The following is a 23,277-nucleotide window of genomic DNA, read 5'->3' as shown; positions in this document are numbered from 1 at the left end:
GTATGGGTTTCCACAGCAGTAATGCTGAATTGTGCTCATTTCAGATCTGTCAAACAAAATTTGACCCGGGTCGATAAATGACTCATTGAGCTTGATCGCATCACAAATTTGCTTTTTTAAATTCAGTGCTAACTCTACATGAGACGAATTTCCTAAGACTTGGATGAATTAGGATGTTACATTCGTGAATTACACTGCACCAAAAATGAAATCTATTGAATTCGGAATGAACAAAAGGAGCCCAATGCCGTTCTTGAACGAAGTAAAAGTATCTTGTCATGGAAACTGAACGATACAAGAGTTGAAGTAATAGGAAAAACATACACATGTATTCATACATACATACCTTTTGCTTTTTTACAATTGTTACCCATACATAATCCTTTGAAATACACTGCTAATAATAATCTGAATACATCGTGCATTGCATGCAGTAACTAACATGCAATTTCATTGAATTTCCAAAAGCAGAAACGTGCAAATATCTCGGCACTCTCCATTTACTCAAGGCATGCACAGGAAAGACAGGTACATTGTATCTTGAATTAGTGCATAAATAAACTTACAGACTCCGAGAAATAAAATCTGATGCATGCAGATTGCTAAAAGACTAATGGCACATTGTAAAGCTTTGGTATCAAATACTGTGGACTTGTTTATAAAAGAAACAGTCCGAGTTTGTTAAGCCTGGATGTGACTTCCAGGATATAAAAAAAGAATAACATGACTGTGGACTTGCCAAAGATGTACCACTTTTGCGTAACGGCTTGCAATATACATTTAATATTAAGTATGAAAGACTAGACAATGAATAACTATGTCATTATTAGAGACCTGGACTAACATGTAATATTCTTTCTATAGTTCAACAGTGGGAATAAATAAGGTCCAGTTTGAAAGGAGGTAAAACAGGTGTGGTTAGGTTTTTGGCAATTTTTTGAGTTTTTTAAAATGTAATTTAAAACATTTTTACAATACAAACTTTATGACTCCACCCTGCTAGAGTTTGCTGTGCAAAGTGTGGTATTCGGCTAGTTGATAATAAAAACACACTGAGATAGCCTGTGCAAGGCATTCACAGGTTACAACAATTTATAAATATAAACTATTTCCTTACTGAACATTCTGAATACAAATAAGGCACAAGCAACCTTAAGAAAAACAAACATTTCTGATAATCATGCCATATATACACGTAAATTCCTTCATACAATTTTATCAACGATATATAAAGGCATTTTTGTCAATATATTTTATTTAAAAAAGAAAAAAAATCTGAAAAATCCATAATAAAACGGTTGGAATTTTCTCTACAGGGTAGTGCAAAAAGAAGGAAACCCACTTTTGACAGCAATGTTCACCTACTTGTTGAGCATATTTCAAAAATTCAATTTAATGGTAATTAAAATATTTGTCTTTTAACAAATTATTCATATTTCAAAAATTGAATTTGATGGTAATTAAAATATTTGTCTTTAAACATAATTGACATAGAAATGATTGCAAATGATTGTCTCTGAGATATGGTAGTTTAAACATTTCTGGTTGTCTACGGACGGCTTTAATTCCATCCGCTCGACTGAGCTCTGGAGCTTGATTTGAAGACAAAAAACACTACGCTCGACTTACACGCTGACAACAGTGATTTTGGTGACTTGTATTCAAATTAGTATAATAACACTATTCTTGCAGTTGTTTTAAAAGATTTTTTTCACCATGTATGGTTGAAGAGCTATACTTCACATTATAAAAAAAAAACCAGTTCAAATAAGTTAAGTAAGTAGGTTAAAATTCCTGTCAAGAGTGGGTTTCCTTCTTTTTGCACCACCCTGTATTTCCATAATCAACCCAATTTGTCCTCTAAAAGGGCATGATATACTTCTTAAGAAGAGCCTTTCCATATTTCAGAGGATGAAATTACTGATGAACGTCCATCATTTAAAGATCATTTCACCAAGTCAAATTTGGTTTTAAAGGTCATTCTCCGTGTTATTTTCGAGTTTCCTCCCAAAAAAGATTCCTTTTCTATTAAATTGCTATTTTTCTAGCAATACAAAAGTTATTCACTTTTGAATGCGGCATCAAACTGAAAAAAAAATGGCCCATGTTTGGTTATTGAATCATTACTTTACAATTTCAAATAATTGCCTGCCAGACAATAATTTTGTCCTATCAGGGGTAGGTTGGTTCCCGCTCCACAATCAGTATCGATAATATGCGGAGTACCGGGAGCCAGTCTGCTCTTTTTCATAGGTTTGCAGACGTCAAAATGAGGAAAAAATGAGATTTTTGGTTGAAATTAAATATACAAGTTGAAAATGTATTAACTCTAACTCCCTAGGCATTTTTGCTAGGATGTAATCTCAATCCTGCAATATCCTCCAAATGCCTCCATGTAAAAATTGCATACAGCTTCAATCCTCCAAAAGCATCCCTTATTTCTTGAATGTGGTCCTTGGAGGGGTGACCACTGCCTCAATCCTGCAAAATCCTCCAGCAATCACTGTCAGTATGTTGAGGCAGAGTCAGTGATATCCTGGAGCAGTGCGGAGGATTTCAAGTATAATATAGGCCTAAATGTATGCATAAACAACACAAGGTCCGGCGTAAGACCTTGACACAGTGCATCCTCCAAAATCAGCCACACACTTTTGTCATATAGCCTCAATCCTGCAAAATCCTCCATTTTGCAAAGAGAATTTGGGAATGTTAGGGTTAATAAAAAAAAAAATCGAATTTATTGAAGAGCACGGGGATGCAACTTGAACAGTGCACTGGTTATGTCTATGTTCACCCTTTGCGATCACTTATTTTTATTTGGTCTTTGTGTTGCGTTTCCTGCTTCTACTTTGCTTCTCTCCATTGGACACTTGGTGTTTCAGCCAGTTTCCCATGCGTTTCCACGGCGACAGTTCCCCGTCACTATGGCTACCGTTCCCGTTATTGTTGTTGCCGTTGCCGAGTTCCGTTGTCCGCCTCTTCTTAGGGGAGTCGTCCTGGGGCGAGCTCTCGGGGGATTTGGCAGCGTGGCCGCGTTTCCTCCTCGTTCGGGAGCCGGCCGTGTCATCTGCGGACGTTGGACTGCTAGTGGAAGAATCGTCGGACGGACTACCGGCTTCGCTGGTCACCGTTGCCACAATCACAGTGGGTTCCATGGGGATGCCAGGGGGTGATTCGTTACTTGCTGTGACCCTTTGACCTTGGGTGACCTTGTTAGGGGTAGCGCCAGCTTTGGACGGTCCATCGGAGACATCCGATTGTTTTTCCTGTCCCTTAGTCTCTTTGGATTTCTGCTCGTTCAATCTTTTAACCTGAAAAAGTAACCAAAAACTGTATAAGTGAGGCTGGTTTAACCCTCCTAGTCTGCTGCACTTCACAACCCTTCAAGTTTTTGCAATGGCACTTTTGCCCATAGAGTTAGCACCCACACTTCAAATTCCGTTGAGGTAATCTTCTGTAGAGTATGGATAACACTTTGAAATGATGCACATTGCTTTTGTGTGGCTAAGTTCATCAGGGGAAGTAGTCCGATTCGGTCACGCTTCACTGCTCTCCACAGTGCTGCTTTGTGTGTAGTGACTCTCTGCGTGACAGAAAATACACTTCGTATCCCTTCACCTGAAACTGACCTGCAGGGTTTTAAAGGGTTTTAAATATTGCTCTGAATATTGACTTCCCACTAGGAGGGTTAACACATGTGCACTTTCTTGGGAGCTTGTGTCTCTCATCCCCAACTGACTCCCATAAGAAAGTGCACATGTAAACAAAGCGTGAAATCAGAGTACCAAAGTGTGCTGCATATTTTGGTTCACACTCATAGCTGAAGTGTGTGAAGACATCAGCACGCGAATCGGCGCGTGAACCAGAACAAAGACAGCTGACGCCAGACTTCGATTTTCTATTACGCTTCAGGCCTAACACAGAACACATTTGGCTGATTTGATAAGACTTGATAAACAACATAAAAGGAAGTGCAGCTTTAACCCCCTCCCCAAAAGCCCCAAAAGCCCCACTAAGCCTTGCCTACCTCCTCATCAATGCACTTGAACTGCCAGGACCACTTGGTATTGTACAGAAACTGCCTCAGATCGAATCGGTTATCATCCGTGGCGTAGCTCTCGGCATGGTAGGCTGGAGTCAGCGTGGTCATCTTGTGCCGATTGATGGAGTAACAGCGGAAGAAATGCTTCACCTTCTCCGCCACCTACGTAAAAGTAAGAGGTTGCAATGCATGTGGTCAGCATTACGTCCTGATCAGCCGAGCCGATGAAAACATCTTTTCATTAGCGCGTGCGTTTTCATCAGTTGCTGTGTGTGACCACTCAGCACTCCAGACTCAATAACATTGAGTTTGAAGTAATATGTCTGGGAGCTAGATAAGGCAATGTAAAACATTCCCGAATATTCGCGCCACATATCGATTTTTCAAAGCCCCACAGGATCGTTTTCCAAAGCGACTAACATTTATCCAAATAGTGCAGAAAAAAAGTTATTCAAATATTAGCAAGTGAAACTCAAATGAACAAACCGACATTTGTAGAAGTCAGTGAGTCCACTAGACTTGGGGCTACTTAACAGTTAGCAGAAAAGTTATGTTACTTTAGTAGACAAAAAAAGCTTAAGCAGATTTCACGCCTTTGCTGCAGTTTTCAGAAATAAATGGATTTGGAGGACTAGTATGTTATAGCAAATATTGTTACACTGACTTGTTTCACGTCTTGGGCCTGTAGATGCTGGAAAAACCAAGAAAACCGATCATGTTCTTGTAGTCTGGTTCCCTGACCCCACTTAATATTAACAGAGCAATCCTTTGGGGCATTGTAAGGTTAAAGAATCAGTCTAGCAGGAGCAGGCTTGTACCCCTTCATAAGTGTGTAATCAATTGCAAAGAAAATGCGGAATAGCTAAATATGAAAACTAGGAGCAGTTTTTGAAAAAAAGCCAGGTTTTTCCAACGCTGGTCGGCCGACCATTGTTGGAAAAATACCATTTTTCTTGAAAATGTCAGCACACCAGGAGCCACGATTTTACAGAATGCTTTAGACTGTCCTTCCCTAACAATTCAGTAAGGTATCTTGTGATAATCTAATCATTTTTTTTTTTGATGTTCGCAAATGTTGTATCTTCCCTTTAAGTCAGCATGCCTTTAGCTGACCTTGCTACTTTTTATTTCCATGGAATGGACGGAGACTGTGTCCAAATTTCTTGGCTAGGACTAGCAGTAACACACGTGTATAATGGGTGTGAACTCTGCCAAATCACTTAGACATAACCTGGAGCTGAAATGACATGCCCAGTTCTTACAATCCCGTAGTCTATAGAATGTGTATCACATCTCGGTGTATATATAGTTTTGGAGTTGGAATTTACCTGTGATGGAGTACAGGTGTCTTTCCATTCATAGACCAGCTTGCAGAACATACTATAGGGTCCACACATGGAAATCTTCCTCATTCTACCGTACATTGATAGCTCTGCATAGGTCATTCCCATGTCCTCCTACGGCATAAGCAATAAGCAAAGGAACATTGCTAAGTTTAAACACCATCAAGCACGTCTGACAATCTGTATGACTGGACATAATGTGGAAGCTCAGCTTTCGTTCCAAAAAGTTTGGAGAGGGATAAACACTAAATCCTCATTAACCCTAAGTACATTGAATTTGGAAGGGCCTATCTGAAAATCCCTTCATCTATCATAATGCAAGAACCCAACGGCACATTTTAGACCATTGAACTTTCAAGGATCATCAAGCCTTCAGAAGTAACAGGGTCCCCAGCACTTTATGAAAACAACAGGGTGGAGAGCAGGGTGGAGAACAGGGCAGGGAACAGGCCGGGGAACTGAGTTGGAACGGAGTGGGGAAACAGGGTGGGGAAACAGGGTAGGGAATAAGGCAAGGAACAGGGTGGGGAACAGGGTGGGGAGCAGGGCAGGGAACAGAGTGGGAAACAAGGCAGGGAACAGGGTGAGGAAACAGGGCAGGGAACAGGGTGGGGAAACAGGGTAGGGAATAAGGCAAGGAACAGGGTGGGGACTGGCAGGGGGATGGTACTTGCCTCATCTGTCTGTGCCACTTGTCCCTCCTTGAGTGGTTCTAACTCAGCAGTTGGTGGTGCATCCATGATCCTTGACAAAAAAAAATGCATTCTCCATTAAAAAGGAAAAAATTGTAATTCACTATTCGGACGGAAATTTCTGAAAAATATTTTTTTTTACAATTGAGCTCTTGGGGAAGGTGTAGCTTTGCAAACATTTACTGCACTCGTCGGTTTCTCACATCATTTGCCGTTGTCTCCCAACAAGTGCGCATTTGTCTCTTCATTATAATTTCATTCCAATTGAAGATGATCCTTACCCTCTCAGTGACGGCAGACTGAAGTTCTCCATGGCATACTTGATGAAGCTGCGTAGATCCATCTTGCTGATGCCACCGATTGGGTTGATGTCAGCACTGGAACAATCGTACTTGGTCAGATACCCACGTAGACTTAAATCATGAGGGGAAGAAAAAAAATCTCATAACACCATATTTCCTTCCTGCGTATTTTAAAAATAAAAAAGTGAGGACGGGCATTTTTAATGTTACTAGCATTGTGACTTTGGCAGCATTCATTTCATTCATTCAAGTTAAGCTCTAGTTGCATACAGCAGCTGTTGAGCAAGCATGGAGAGTCAGTCCAACGCCCAACACAAAAAAAAACCTTCAGTATTCCCTCCGCAGCGCTCGCTTGAAGAATTTGTCAGTGGTGATGGCGTGGATGTTGACTACCTGCCAGATTTTTGGTTCTTGTCCTCATTGAACAAGAGGCGCTTGGTGAGGTAAGTGTTTGGTTGTCTGACAAGATGGGCTAGGTATTTTGTTTGCTGAGGCTGTAGGAATTCGGCAAGCTTTTCGCATCTGCAAATCCGCAAGATGTCGACATTACTCAGCTTTAGTTTGAACTCATCATCCTTCCTGTTGTATCAAGAATCAATCTCCTGAAGAAGGAGACATATGTGGACTTAAGTCTGTCCCGCTGTTGTTAATTTAGGTTCCATGTTTGGCAGGAATACTTTAGACAGCTTCACACCATAGAGTTCAGTAAACAAGTATCATGGTATCCAAGTAAATCGAGTGGATCGTAAGCTTCCCTCTCCACTTCACATATACAGGTTTATGGCTTCTGACTAGCCACCCTTTAACAAAGGAATTGACATGGAAGACTGCCAACAGATATATCAGGATAGCACAGTTGGTAGAGTGGGGTTACAACAATTGATTAAAAAAATCAAACATTTGAAAATTGAATAACCTTTCATCCACGTTGGCAGATCCCAGTACAAGCAGACCCCCCGGTTTGTCCATGGCCCACAGGCTGAGTTGAGCGAAGACATAGGATAGCACCATGCGGGTACGCGCCTGGACGTTCTGTAAGGCTAGGTTCTCTCTCGGGCTGCCCCCCTCCGTGCGGAACCGGGGCGCTTTACCGCTGACTTTGTTGAAGACATTGACAGTGGAGTTGACGGCAGAATCGATGGTGATGCCTGTGTGGTTACTGTGGGGAAATAAAGTCACGTTAAAAAGCTTTCAATTCATGCCTTGTAGTTTAAAGACACGTAGTTCACATTTGCAATTACCCAGAAACGTACCTACCGATTTAGCACACACAAAAAAGAGTTGCTCAAAGTGAAGATGGGACTGGTACCAAATACCCTCTGAAATGATTCCGCCTGAAATGGTATCATTCAGAAGAAAACAATCATTGGAGGTGGTCTAAGAATATATGCCAGCAGGCAGTTTTTATGTGCGTTAGCAACGGAATCCAGTTACGGGATACCGTATTTTTCTCTGTTTTGTCCAACTGTATAGCATCCACTGAACTGAAACTTCAACAAGTTAGTTGTGATGCACCCTTCTTAAGATTTTGAACAATTTTGTCAAACAGAAAAAAAAACACACAAAAAGCAAATGTTCCCATGTACTTTTAGACCATTATTTATGTTTAATACGACTTTCAAAATTCTTCGCCAGGACACACAGTTGAACATTTCTGTTGGATGTACATGTAGGCAGTAGTATACACGGACAGCCAACGTCTTAAGACACGTCCACACCTGTTACTGCCCTCATGCAACTTTCAAAGTGCATGAAACGTTTGTCTAGGTTACAAGCGTAACTCGCTCACTGTGGTGAAGTATGGGTGCCACAGTGAACTCAAGTACACTAACCATTCATAAACTACATAGCTCTAACAATTAACGACAAACAATTCAATAAACTACAAAGGGGTCTTGTAGAGTGGTTAGAACGTGGAGCTACGGAGTGGAAGGTTGGTGGTTCGAACCCCATTCGGACCAAAAGCTGGAAAACTCTCTCTGACGACCCAACAGTGAAATGGGTACCTGATTCGTTCAGGGAAGGTAAGACGGCGAGAGGAGAGGACTGGGCACCGCCACTCATATGCCGCGCCCAAGACACAGTGGACCTCTAACATCCCACTGCCCCTACGGCCAGTAATGGCTATGGGTACCTTTACCTTTTACCTTTTTTTTTTACAAAGGCATACTGACTAGATGCATGCAAAATAATTATAAAGTCAAACAAAGAAACTGACTGGAGCGGGGGATTTAACCTGACTAATGCATGATATCTTTGACCTCATTGAAAGTAAATATTTTCACTAGTGCACGATTTGCACCATATGCTCTGATCCATTCTTACCATCCTATCTCGGCAGCCAAGTTCTTGGCCCGGGTGTACGTATCCACAGATGAGTTGACAGTGCCTAGGTAACAGGTGAAGAAGATCCTGCCGGCCAGCTCTTGTGGGTCGGTAGGCAGGTAGGAGGGGTCGGCTGTGATGCGCCGGACGTCTTCCAACACCTGCTCATCTGAGACAAGACAAAGTCAGGGGAAAACTGAATATCGCTAGAACTTTGTGAATTACCTGGCCCACTCAGATGTTCTCACATTTTCCTTTTGTCTTGAACCCTAACAACACCTTACTGCAACTTCCACTCCACTGCAACAGCGGTCATAGAAAAACACCAGAAAATTGGACAGAAATAGCGCTCAGGACTCAGTCTGTTATTCAGTGGAAATCAAAGATTGTAACCTCCTGGACATTCTGAATTTCAATTTTAGTAGAGATAGCCTCCTAGATTATTTTTCATAACTTCCCTCCCCAAAACCACCCCTAAAGCCGTTGCCAATCTCTGGCCTAGGTCTAAGTGAAGTCCCCGCCTCTATGCTAAATAGACCCAGACGTTGGGTCTTAATTTGTTAATAAAGTCCTCCATTTTGAAAGTCCCAAGTCCCAAGTGCTTGATCTCAAGAAATATTTCGACAATCTGTTCTATGTATAGGCCGCAAGGAACTCTAAACATAATCGTCTGTGAGCTGGCATATAGGAGTTTACAGATTTGTCATAGTGTTGTGAACCCTGTAAATTTATTCGTTTAGGATTTAGTAAGAAATTCATGTATGAAGGGGAATAAAAAAAGAGCCCATAAAGAATATGGCTTACAAAATTGCATAAAATAATTGAAAGAATGAAAAGACAATATTGTTTGGATGTGACCATACCTCCATCACTGACTGTAGCACACACCAGTCGACACATGGAAGCAACAATGCAGGCTGTGGCTGAGCTGTCTATACCACCACTGAGAGGCAAGAAGTAACCAGCCTAAAGGAATATCACATACAAACAAGCATGTCAGGGCTATGGCTATCTCCTCCTCATACAAAATAGTGAGCCATGACTCACCTGGCCACTACGACGTAGGCAATCCAAACAGCCAGCAGGCTGGGGCTCTGGCTATCTCCTCCTCATACAAAATAGAGAGCCATGACTCACCTGGCCACTACGGCGGAGGTAATCCCACAGCCAGCAGGCTGGGGCTCTGGCTATCTCCTCCTCATACAAAATAGAGAGCCATGACTCACCTGGCCACTACGGCGGAGGTAGTCCCACAGCCAGCAGGCTGGGGCTCTGGCTATCTCCTCCTCATACAAAATAGTCAGCCATGACTCACCTGGCCACTACGGCGGAGGTAATCCCACAGCCAGCAGGCTGGGGCTCTGGCTATCTCCTCCTCATACAAAATAGAGAGCCATGACTCACCTGGCCACTACGGCGGAGGTAATCCCATAGCCAGCAGGCTGGGGCTCTGGCTATCTCCTCCTCATACAAAATAGTCAGCCATGACTCACCTGGCCACTACGGCGGAGGTAATCCCATAGCCAGCAGGCTGGGGCTATGGCTATCTCCTCCTCATACAAAATAGTGAGCCATGACTCACCTGGCCACTACGGCGGAGGTAATCCCACAGCCAGCAGGCTGGGGCTCTGGCTATCTCCTCCTCATATAAAATAGTCAGCCATGACTCACCTGGCCACTCCGGCGTAGGTAATCCCACAGCCAGCAGGCTGGGGCTCTGGCTATCTCCGCCTCATCCAAAACAGTGAGCCATGACTCACCTGGCCACTACGGCGGAGGTAATCCCACAGCCAGCAGGCTGGGGCTCTGGCTATCTCCGCCTCATACAAAATAGTGAGTCATGACTCACCTGGCCACTCCGGCGTAGGTAATCCCACAGCCAGCAGGCTGGGGCTCTGGCTATCTCCGCCTCATCCAAAACAGTGAGCCATGACTCACCTGGCCACTACGGCGGAGGTAATCCCACAGCCAGCAGGCTGGGGCTCTGGCTATCTCCTCCTCATACAAAATAGTCAGCCATGACTCACCTGGCCACTACGGCGGAGGTAATCCCACAGCCAGCAGGCTGGGGCTCTGGCTATCTCCTCCTCATACAAAATAGTCAGCCATGACTCACCTGGCCACTACGGCGGAGGTAATCCCACAGCCAGCAGGCTGGGGCTCTGGCTATCTCCTCCTCATACAAAATAGAGAGCCATGACTCACCTGGCCACTACGGCGGAGGTAATCCTACAGCCAGCAGGCTGGGGCTCTGGCTATCTCCTCCTCATACAAAATAGTCAGCCATGACTCACCTGGCCACTACGGCGGAGGTAATCCCACAGCCAGCAGGCTGGGGCTCTGGCTATCTCCTCCTCATACAAAATAGTCAGCCATGACTCACCTGGCCACTACGGCGGAGGTAATCCCACAGCCAGCAGGCTGGGGCTCTGGCTATCTCCTCCTCATACAAAATAGAGAGTCATGACTCACCTGGACACTACGGCGGAGGTAATCCCACAGCCAGCAGGCTGGGGCTATGGCTATCTCCTCCTCATACAAAATAGAGAGTCATGACTCACCTGGACACTACGGCGGAGGTAATCCCACAGCCAGCAGGCTGGGGCTCTGGCTATCTCCTCCTCATACAAAATAGTCAGCCATGACTCACCTGGCCACTACGGCGGAGGTAATCCCACAGCCAGCAGGCTGGGGCTCTGGCTATCTCCTCCTCATACAAAATAGAGAGTCATGACTCACCTGGACACTACGGCGGAGGTAATCCCACAGCCAGCAGGCTGGGGCTATGGCTATCTCCTCCTCATACAAAATAGAGAGTCATGACTCACCTGGACACTACGGCGGAGGTAATCCCACAGCCAGCAGGCTGGGGCTCTGGCTATCTCCTCCTCATACAAAATAGTCAGCCATGACTCACCTGGCCACTACGGCGGAGGTAATCCCACAGCCAGCAGGCTGGGGCTCTGGCTATCTCCTCCTGTGGTGTGGGTAAGATGCATGGGATGGGCTTGCTGACACGGTGGGAGGATTCCACATCACCTGACAGGGCAAACTCCACCTTGATACGAGGGAAGGACTTCAGAACACTTGCCTGCAGAATAAATAAAAACGATAAGGCCAAAAAAAATAAATAAGTCGGTCTCTGGTCAGCGCGCGCGTCGATTTTAATCATGCGCGTCGATCTTTTTTTTTTCCAAAATGTTCCGCGGTAGCTCCAACAGCGCCCTCTATTTCCGCACCTCCTCAATTTTTTTTAACAAAGAGCACCAAGGAATGGGAAATTGCACCAAGGCAAATGATCGAAAGCACCAAGGCAAATTATGGAGGACACCAATGTACATGAGGACACCAAAAAAGCAAAATAGTACCCCACCTTGTCTGTACAATCCAAGCTTGAAGAAGAAAAAAAAAAAGCGAAAGAAAAAAAAAGCCGCATGGCCGCGTCAATTCTGGAACTTTGGTCTGACCAGAGACCAAATATTTTTTTTTTTTTGGCCTAAGAGATACGACACGAGTCACTCCTCATTGAGGAATTTCTTAAATGAGTGCCTTATTTTTCTTAAAAGTAATGTATACCAGTGGCAAAAAAAAAAAAAACATAAAAGTTTAAAAGTAAATAATAACATCAAGCATCCTGTGAAATCGTAGCACCCGGCATGCTGTCATTTTTCAAGAAAAGACAAATTTTGTATCAGTTCTAACGATGGTTCGGACTGAACCACTGCCGTGACAAGAAATAGCTTCTTTGAATACCACATCTGCTACTGAGCGTAAGCCACCAGTCTGAACACTCAGTAGGCTTCCAAAACGTACGTACAGCAGTTGTCTTCATGTTTTTCCAGCACCAATGGACGCAAACTATTAAACAGCTCAGTGGGACGATGTCTGCTATAAATTAATAGCCTAATAGGTTGTTCCACTTAATTTAGATACCAATAACAAATCTATGATACGTACAGAGGACTGGTTGTTGCTGCTGATCTGAGCTTTGTAGGCTCGGACGTCTTCAAGGTCCAAGGTAGCCACGTTGACATCCTAACATGAAGAGACAGAAGAAAAAAAACCGAATCATTATCTGTTGGATTGGTATCATGACGGGGGAAAAAAAGGCCTGTTTGCAAGCAACACAAACTACATGTAAAACTGAAATTGGGATGAGATGACATTTCACTTTTTAGGCACAGGGTGATATCAACTAGTTAGAGGTAATATACAACATTTGCAAACATAAAAAAAAACACTAATTACTATACTTGACTGTTAGTGAATAATAGTCTCAAGCATCCTGTGAAGCATCATATAGTGTGCTGTCATTTCCAGAAAAGTAGAATTTGGTATCCATTTTCAACGGTGTTCGGCCGTGCAAAGTTTGGAAAAAAAGCTGACTTTTTTTTCTTCAAATACTGCCCCCGATTTACCAAATTTAAAATAGTCCACATTTGGTTGGCAGTCGGTTACACATCCGTGAACGGGTGCAAGCCAGCTAGTCTGGTTCCCTGAACTGACAATTCCCCAATGTCTATAAACTACTCCATTTCGTCTAAAGTAGGGCCAGGGAAACAGACTACAAGAACAGCATTTGTTTTCTTTATCTATAAACACAAAACTTTAAACGGGTCATTGTAATAACTTTGCTATAAAATACTAACCCCAAATCCATCCATCTCTGAAAATTACAGCAAAAGCAAATGTTGTATGCAATTTTTTTGTGGGTGGGTGGGGGGGGGCTTTCCACCTGCTCCTGAAATGCAAATTACGTATTAACTATGTAGCACAATAGCTTAAAAGGGTTGCGAAAATGTTACTTGTTTGTCCATAGAAAGGCAGTGTAAGTCTTCGGTCAACCTACCACATCTCGGAGTGAGAAATCATCTCCCTAGTGACAATGCTGCCGTTGATGCTAATCAGCGATCCACCTTCGTAGTAAACTCTCTCCCCATCGCACCCTCTCAGATTGGAATACATGTAGATACCTCCACACTGTAATCAAACCACACATTATTTTGTGAATGCTGAGAGCGCCCTCTGTTGGTGTGAATTGGCAGGCAAGAAATCAACGAGTTCCTTGTTAAGTTGTTAAAAGTGCATTTTTTCCTGTAAGATTGCAGGTGTCAAAAATGGATTGAATACTACCAAGAAATGTGCAAAGTTTAAAGGTATAGTCCATCATTTGTAATTTGTGCATTTTGTTCGTTTGAAGCAACTGATGTGCTCAATATCTAAAGAAGGGTGCTGAACAACTAACCTGATGACGTTTCAGCTCAGCTTTAGCTATATATTTCAAGAAAAAAAAACATTCTAGGATCCCAATTTCAAATCAAAAGTTGCTGAATCATGTTTTGAATTGGGCCTGAATTCAGCGTCGCGAGACACGTTCTCACTAAGCCGATTGCAGCTACTCCATGTCGCGCACTGATCCGACGAATTACAGCAACCGCGCGCACGTTTGCGTCGTGGCAATGCTTGCGCGCCCTTCGCCAAATAACAAAACGAACTACTAATTTGAATTTCCTATGGTGCTTCTAAAGAAGCACCGTTGGAAAGGCCTTCTTTTGTTGATTTCTTCAAAATGACAGCTTGCCAGAAAGAATAATTTCACAAGGAGTTTCGTCCCCTTACTATCTTTCAACCAAGCATGTTTTTCAACCATAATTACGCCAGTTACTTTTTGGATAGCTGCAAATGAATGACTCTGGCTTTAAGTACACTGCTAATAATCAGGTTTTACAAATAAATGGTTCTTAAGTTTTTCCTCCTAAATATTTACCATATTCAATAACTGGATAATACAGTGCCATGTATAAAATTGTTTGAATATTCAAACTCCCGGACTATGGAATGGATTGCCTTTACGCGATGGAATGCAAACATAACAAAAGTGCTCAAAATCTTAGAGTGCATAACAACTATTAAACCTATTGAGATTTTAGCTCAGTGATTACTTTACATTTTGAGAAAAAGAAAAAACAATGCACAATTAGTGGTCTCATAACTGGATTCCATTGCTAATGCATGTAAAAAATAAGTGTGCCAACTGGCACATTTTCTTAAACCACCTTCAATGATTGTTTTCTTCCAAATGAAACCATTTCAGGCGGAATAATTTCACAGGTAAATTTGATACCAGTCCTACCTTCTCTCTGAGCAAAGTTTCCGTCGCTAAATCGGTAAATAATATTCCGGGTAATTTCAACTGATCCTGCATGTCTTTAACCCTAACTTTCCCAAATCCTCCAAAGTCCTCTTTGCAAAATGGAGGATTTCGCGGGATTGAGGCTATATGGCAAAAGTATGTGGCTGATTTTGGAGGATGCACGGTGTCAAAGTCTTTGGCAAGACCTCGTGTTGTTTATGCTCATCCGTGCATAAATGTGATGCGATTAAGCTAAATGAGCCGTTTGTCAACCCTGGTCAAGTTTTTTTACAGATTTGAAAAGCACACTATCTCAGCATTACTGCCGTAAAAACCGCATGCTGATACCATCTTTAGTTCAAAAATTATGGAAGTCGGAACACCAAGAAATGTGATGAAGTGATGTGATGAAGTGGTCCTATTTTGGCCTGAATCTCCAAATGAAAATTCCCAACAAACGACTCATTTAGCCTGATCGCATCACAAATGTAGGCCTAGATTATACTTGAAACCTTCCGCACTGCTCCAGGATGTCACTGGCTCTGCCTGAACACATTGACAGTGATTGCTGGAAGATTTTGCAGGATGGAGGTTGCATCCTAGCAAATATCCCCAGGGAGTTAGTGTTTAACGCAGTTAGCAAAGAAAAATGTTCATGAGCACTGTACCTTGTATGTGGCTGCTTTGACCAGGTCAGTAACCACGTGACCTTTGCGGAGTTCATGATGGCTGCCGCTACCATTGGTGATAATCTCAACTCCGTCCAAGTACATTCCAATGTGTGGGCTAAAATTGAAATACAGATACTGTCAGAGTTAGAGACGGCTGTGCCTGGTCCTACCAATGCTTCACCCTTACCCTCCTAGACCCTTCAAAATCCATCAGGTTGTTCTGGAAGATTTTAAAGGATTGAGGAGAGGAGAAGCCAGACTACCTTACAATTGAATAAGGGTAGATGCCTTTTGGAAGTTTCAGTAAAAAGAATGTGACACTGGTTTTCTGCACCGCGGAGGATTTGGAGGAAGAAATTCATAATTTGGCATTTTCCAAAATTTATTTAAGTGTGCCACATTAGGGAACACTCAGCCGATTTTGTGCCCAATTTCCGGATGCCACCGTATTTAGATTTCGGACTACATTTCATGACACTGAAATTGTTCACAAAGGTTCAACAGCAAGCATCGTTGACATAAGAGTACCAGTATTTAGATGAACGAATTTGAACTTTGTTAACAAAGAAGTTTGGCAACACTGCATGAGGAAAGTCGAGGGAAACATTGAAGTGAACGTTAGGAAACACCACTCTATATTTTCTAAGTCTCCCTTGTTTCTTACCTATTAGCTGTCCACAGGCCTTCACAGACCTCTGTCCCGATGCATGTGTCTCGGGTGGAAATAACACCATCTCCAATGGGAACTGTCGTCTAACACAGACAGAAACAAACTAAATTCAACCAAACTTTTATTTTTGTAGGAAATCCAAACGTATTCACTCGAGTTTTACATAATTCAATTTGCAGAAGTAACCTGTGAAAAACTTACTCAAAGTTCGTCTGAATTAACAATTCTACCTGAATGCAAAATTGTTACCAAAAGTACAAAAATGTAAACATCCACCAAAAGGTATTCTGCTCTGTACTCAACTGTCCAGTGTCCACCAAATGTGTTTAGTATGGATGCCAAGGTCTTGGATATGGACTACCTTGCAAGAAAAGTGGCTGGTGCCTTAACCCTAACCCACCTCACTCCTCCAAAATCCTCCTGGCGGTTTTGGAGGATTCTAGAGGATTGAGGATAAATGGTGATTGAATCAAATGAGGATTCTGGAGGATTGAGGATGAATAGTGATTGAAGCACATGAGGATTTTGGAGGATTGAGGATGAATGGTGATTGAAGCACAAGAGGATTTTGGAGGATTGAGGATGAATGCATTTTGAGGCAGGACTGTCTGATGATTTTGAAGGATTTGGCGTTGGGTTATCCTTCATTTAAACACGAGTGCAAAATTTTGGGATGAGGAGGATTTTGGAGGATTGAGGATGAATGCATTTTGAGGCAGGACTGTCTGACAATTTTGAAAAATGTAGGCAGAGTTGCAAAATTTTGGAGGATTTTGGAGGATTGAGGATGGTTGTAAGCAACAAGGGCCTAGGGGGTTAGGGTTAAGAACTCTTGTGACAACTTTGCAACGGAGTGTAAATTGCAGGATAGGCCGTGCACAGGGGCCAATTCAAGATCAACATACGGTCCGCTTCCACAAACTTCACAGACTTTCTGTGTGTGTACAAAAGACACGAGGGATTAGCGTGTTTAGATGTCACCCATCAGCCGTGTCTGTGTACAATACAGCCAGTGCGTGTTAACACAGGCTTCGAAGCGAACTGGTTAAACCAAGCAGTCCTTCTGGTTTGAAAATCACAGGCGGGTAGAAAAAGGCACACCTTGATTTTTCTAGGCGTGTGTTTTTTCTAGGTGTGTGATTTTCTAGGTGTGTGATCTGTGGTCCAGGGAAGTTCAGGCATGCAATTATTCACACTTCTCGGGAAGCTTTTAGGTATGCGATGGTGTGGGGGTGTGATCGCACACCTCAAATCAGAAGGACTGACTAAGTATGCATTGCAATAAAAATTTTGTCAGTTACTTTTTGGATAGCTGCATGTGATAAACTCTACCTTTAAAGGGAATGTACAACATTTGCTTTTGCTGCAATTTTCAGAAATAAATGGGTTTAGAGGATTAGTATGTTATAGCAAATATTGTTAAAATGACTTGTTTCACGTTTTGGGCTTGTAGATGTTGGAAAAACCAAGAAAACCAATCATGTTCTTGTAGTCTGGTTCCCCGACCCCACTTAAGATGAAACAGAGCAATTTATAGACTTTTGGGAATTGTAAAGTCAGAGAATCAGTCTAGCAGACTTGCACCTCTTCACAGGTGTGCAATCAATTGCAAAGAAAACAATGAATAACTAATTATGAAAAATTAGAAGCAGGTTTTGAAAAAAGCCAGTTTTTTCCAACGCTGGTCGGCCGACCAGGGTTGGAAAAATACCATTGTTCTTGAGAATGATAGCACACCAGGAGCCACGATTTTACAGGATGCTTTAGACTGTCATTCCCTAACAATCCAGTAAGGTATTTCATGATAATTTGATCATTTCGTTTTGTGATGTTTGCAAATGTTGTATCTTCCTTTTAATATCTGCAATAAATCTTACATACCTGATTTGTAATCCTTGTAATCATCCTTGGCAGGAAGTACTCTTCCACCACGCGTTCCTTGGCCCAACCCTTGAACCATCGCAGCTCACGGTAGTTGCCATAGTTGGCCATGTCAGTCTTGGGCTTGATCAACAGTATTTTCCTGCATTGAGAATCAAATAACACGGTTCTAGATTTACATCTTCTTGCCAAAATGTGGGCACTGTATTATCTGTCTGAAAAATAAGGATATGCGGAGTAAAATATTACTTAAATGTACGGACTGGAAATTTATTCAGTTTGAGCTCCAAAATGACAAAAAATTACAGCAGCCTCACTCCATCAAAAATATTGGTGGAATGACAAACTCACGTTAGAAACGGCTATGAAAAATTATGACTGGAAATCCTTTAAAGAAAATTAAAATTAAAAAAAGATTTTTTTTTTAGAAGAACGAAATTTAAGGAGACTGGAAATTTATGACACAAAAAATTGTGAGATAAATATTCGATTAAGGGAATAAATGTGAGCTTGGCCGGTGTTAAACACTATGTTTAAGACCAGTTGGAGTCTGGAATCTGATAAAGATGTGAGCCGAAGTCCTTTCGGTCCAAAAGTCAAAACAATTCCAAATTATAAATTCACCCCTCTAGCTATGTTAGGGTATGGCCCACTCGGGAGTCGTCATAAACTCAAGATTGGTGCGATGTGGCGCAGAACGCAGCTGTGCCGGTGTAATATGAAATACTGACCCACTGTTAATATTGTGCTGCCTGCGTGAGGATTGTGAACGTTCAACATGAAGCCCATGACGGGCTTTCGACCAATAGGAATGCGTTAACTGTCTTAGGCCAAAAAAAAAAAGTCTCTGGTTTCTGGTATGCGCACGCGTCGCCGTAGCCATGCGCGTCGGTAAAATGAAAAAAAAAAATTTTAATGAAAGATGATGTCTCAAAACTGCCAAACTCACTGGTTTGACTGGAATCCTGCTGCTGCACAACTTTAACGTGTTTTTAGATGGGGTTATGATCGAGAATAAGCTTTATGTGGCCTCTCTGGACTCCCATATATTTGCACTAAGTTTAGTCGGGCACCATTTGCAGTCATCAGCCGACATTTGAAGCAAAAAAGTCAGCCGCACCACTTTTTGGACAAGCTCCATACCAGAAACCAGAGACTTTTTTGGGGGCCTTAGGTATTTATCAATGAAGATTATTAATCTGCCTTCCACCAATGACCCCTCAGGTACTGAAAATAATACTAAGATAGCATGAACAGAGATTATGTTGCTTTTTACTTCAGTACCTGTTCAGAAAGATCACCCTGGAGTTGTAGCGGACACCTTTGTGAAGAACAGGCCTGAGAAATAAAAAAAAAAGGAATGTTTTATGCAATGATTTCTACTCAGTCATTTAGAGTGAAGAAAACCGGATGTCTCATTTTAACATTTTCAATTTTTTTTAAAAGAATTTTGGATATTTTTATAATTATCAGTTATAAATTTGAAAGACAGCATCACTTGTAAAGGGTTAATCCAGAAAAGTTGACTCACATGCCGACGTCACATATGATGTCCTCAGTGACCTTTGACTTGAGGAGCTCAGCCAGGACTTGGAAGGAATGCAGGCAGGTATCGGACTCATAGAAGTGATCGTTGCATCCATAGCCACTGCAGGAGTAGAACAAAATAATCAACTGGTTCAACTGCATGTACATGTATGGCTTTACAATAGAGGACAGACACAAAAAGCTTAGTCTATGGGAGAGTGTTATATTATAGGGGCAAAGGGAAACACAAAGCATTGTCCTCGGGTGTATAGAAATTCACGACTGTATGATCAATGATAGTGTTAAAAAAAACTGAAGTGCTGACAAAAGGCACATTGCATCCAGCATGGGCTATAGGTTACAGTATGTTCTTGCAGTGGACCAGGCATGAAACTTTGCAAAGGTTTTCAGAAATTAACGCTAACCACCCCAACTCCATCAAAATCTATCCCCCTATTTTGGTGGATTTTGGAGGCCTTGGTCCAGGAGGCCTGGCGTGACTAAATATCGATGGAGTATGATGGACTTGGGCCTACTGGCCTGAAGCAGTGCTAGGGGTATCCGATTGATTTGCCTACAAATGTAGCTTCCTGTACTGCTATTGTGATAAAAGCCATGTGTAGCAAGTCCATGAATGTCAACCAGAGCGTCAGTGGTGGATTCCATTATGTCATGTACTGTTTTGTATTGGAAGCACAGTGATTGATGGATTTTGATGGACTTGGTCCAGTTCCTAGTAAAAGCCGCTAGGGAGTTACGTTAACAAAAGGAAGGTCCATTACAAGTAGCATGTTAGAACAGGATACAATGTAAAACAAGTTTCTAAACCCTAGCATGTGGCTTAAATGTACTGCACATGTAATGGTACACATCCTGTACATGTGGCGCCCAAAGGATATTTAGAATAATTGCATTTTCTGCTGATGCATCGTACAAAGTAAACACAAAACTCACCATATTTCTAGTTCTGGGCCAAGGCGATATTTTGCACCCATTGATTTGGCAATTTCAATGCCTGCAAAATGAAAGAAAAGTCTGCATGTTATTATACTTAGTAGAATAAAGTTCAACTTCCATTGGTTTACGGTACCTTAAAATAGAAACTGAGTTGTCATTATATTTACAGGCATAATTTTTTTTAAATAAAGTTTCTTGAAAGTAGGGAGGAGAAAACAGTTTCTGCCAAAATTTTTTTTTTTTTGGGGGGGGGGGGGGAAGGGGAGCCAAATTATCCACTCAAGACATTGAAAACAATGTCTCAAAATAAAGTGCATGACACAACAAAATCACAAATTGAACAACAAGTGTCTTGTGGTCAGACTACAGCCTAACTTTATTATTCTGACTTCCTTTTCTGTCATGATTGTGCGTAGAAGCAGCCAGCAATTGACGTCAATTGGAAATTGGCATTTAGGACCTGCCCGTTCTTACACCTCAAATACTGGTACGCCCACTCCCACATCCAAACATACATACATACATACATCAGCAACACTGTGATAATTGTTTTCATAAATGAAATTCTGTTCATCTTCTTGAGCACACTGCCCCAAGCAGATACATCTTTACACTTTGCATGTACATTATGTGAATGGTTAGACTTGTTTTTGCCATTTTGTGTTAAAAAAATAGGCCTTATTCACGAGGCGGCCATTTTTGATCGTGTTCCCTGAATCTATTTTATACATTGTAAACTGTTGAATGGGATGGTGCCAGACTATTTTATGATTGGAGTGCGTTCCAAGCTCACTTTCAAATTTGTTTTTTAAATGTGACTTAAAACCCAAGCCTCACTTTTAATATTTTTTTTAATGTTGCTTAAAACATTAGGATATGTTTAATCACAAATTTAAATTATTCATCAGAGCAGACTGGTATTAATTTGTACTGAACTTTTATTTTGTTGCTTACTACTCGCAAGTTCTGAAAATGAAGTGTTTACCTCACTTTCAATTTAATATACGGTATCTGACTGATGAATCAAGTCCATTGCCATACAAATTAAGGCCTAATGGCCATTAAATTTTAAAGAAACCATTTGAAACCTATTGTACTTATTTAATTGGCCATTTTGCGGCCTTGCCGCACTGTTTTTCTTACTTGGTCGGAAGCTTCTTTGTTGATTTTGACAAGAGCTGCATAACAATGGGAACAAAGGATCTACAGAAACCCACGCTTGTGGTTCTGTTAACGAGACGTCTTGCATTTTGTAAAATTGTAGGCCTAAATCATTTGTTGTTGAATCCCCCCCCCCCTTCCTAAAAAAAGTGCAGTAAAATTATTAGTATCCTCTGAAATTCACGGCAGATACACATTCCAATAAAAATATACTGCAAATAGGTTTTTCTTCTTAAAAGAAATACAAAAGAGGGAGGGGAAATCAGGTAAACAATTTACTTTATTCTGTATAGGGATTACTAATTGTGAAAACAATTGAGGGAAAAAATAACTTGTGTGGGAAAAAAAGTAGGGCCTTTACAACATGAAACATACTACATGTAGGCCTACTTCAATAGGAAATTGTTTGTTTATTCTGAAGAAACAAGATAAGATTATACATGACAAAAATGTAAACAAAACAAAAATGTAAACAAAGTCATGCATTCAGGCGAACTTTAACACTGAGTTAACAATACTTGAAACCATGATAGTGTCGTAGAAAGAGCGGGGGGTATTGATTTTTTGAGGAATTTTTTTTTAGGGTAAAACGATTATGAAAGACAACAAAATGCAACAGTATAAAACAAATTGTGATCACCGCGATGCACATGTTAAGCTGGAGTTATGGGGACCGTTTTTAATCGTACTCGCAGCTCTGGTGCAATGCTGAGAATTGGGGGCAACTTTGTCGTGAACACTGCATGCGGTGTGCAGGGAAGAATTGGTCAACACACGAACTTACTTTTCAGAATTCGTTTGCAGTTTCCTTCGAAGTCCATTGCCCACTGATTCAGCGTACACGTTGCGAGCGTAACCTTTCTTCCCATGGTTGAATCTGGATGGCTTTAAAACTGAGACACAAAAATCATAAAATGCGTCTGCTCTGCATCTGACCATGGAGGAAGGAATGACCAGCTAGCTGCTGACGGCAAAAAAATGCACAAGTTTCCGGGCAAGCGCCCAGGTATTTTGCGGAACTTGCAGAACGTGCGGAACTCTGCGGAACTCAGCAAAAAATGGAGATTACACTGAACAAAGACAAAATACTCAATTGGAAAATAGACTGACGTTCAAATCTCATTACTTAGCCCTAAAATTACCCTTCAAATTACGAGGGGTCGTCCTTCTGCGTGTGTTGAACTTGACGCTGTGTTGACGCTATGATCGCAGAACACATGCTGTAAAAGGATAAATACCGTTTACAAATCCAGTGTTCAGATGCGCGTGCAACTGTCGTTAGCTGATAAGGGGACGTGCTATCACTACAAACATTTCATGTCGATATATCCTCCAAAAATTTATTTGAGCATTTTTAGGGGAAAATTCACACATGAGATGAGATGTAATGAGATGTCCATATCTTACAAAGTCAGGTTTTTTTTCAGGGGGTTTGTTCCGGCCATGTGTTATTATCAAGCACGGGCATCCATCACGTGTATAATGGGTCCGATGTTGTGGGAGGGGGCATATTTATCGCTACATAATCAACATTAAAAATGATCACAATGTTTTAATTTTAATGTGGATAAGT

The 23,277-nt window shown here is 41.8% G+C and overlaps 1 protein-coding gene across 1 annotated transcript; it reads right to left on the bottom strand.

The window, feature by feature from the left end:
- Window positions 1–2,712: 2,712 nt before the first annotated feature.
- On the bottom strand, window positions 2,713–22,929 carry LOC119741493 (glutamine-dependent NAD(+) synthetase-like). The gene is given in 20 exon segments (XM_038217265.1): window positions 2,713–3,311; window positions 4,028–4,204; window positions 5,371–5,499; window positions 6,060–6,129; window positions 6,359–6,490; window positions 7,296–7,538; window positions 8,705–8,873; window positions 9,568–9,670; window positions 11,622–11,795; window positions 12,662–12,739; window positions 13,554–13,582; window positions 13,585–13,684; window positions 15,506–15,623; window positions 16,173–16,261; window positions 18,060–18,201; window positions 19,344–19,397; window positions 19,591–19,707; window positions 20,541–20,601; window positions 22,489–22,597; window positions 22,847–22,929. Coding segments are annotated over 19 exon segments (2,568 nt in total). The 5' UTR covers window positions 22,574–22,597; window positions 22,847–22,929; the 3' UTR covers window positions 2,713–2,813.
- Window positions 22,930–23,277: the final 348 nt, after the last annotated feature.

Source organism: Patiria miniata, unplaced genomic scaffold (assembly GCF_015706575.1).
Source record: "Patiria miniata isolate m_02_andy unplaced genomic scaffold, ASM1570657v1 HiC_scaffold_5, whole genome shotgun sequence".
In the NCBI taxonomy this organism is placed as follows: domain Eukaryota; kingdom Metazoa; phylum Echinodermata; class Asteroidea; order Valvatida; family Asterinidae; genus Patiria; species Patiria miniata.
Note: the sequence above shows the minus strand (reverse complement) of the source record. Positions and strands in the feature narration are given on the sequence as shown.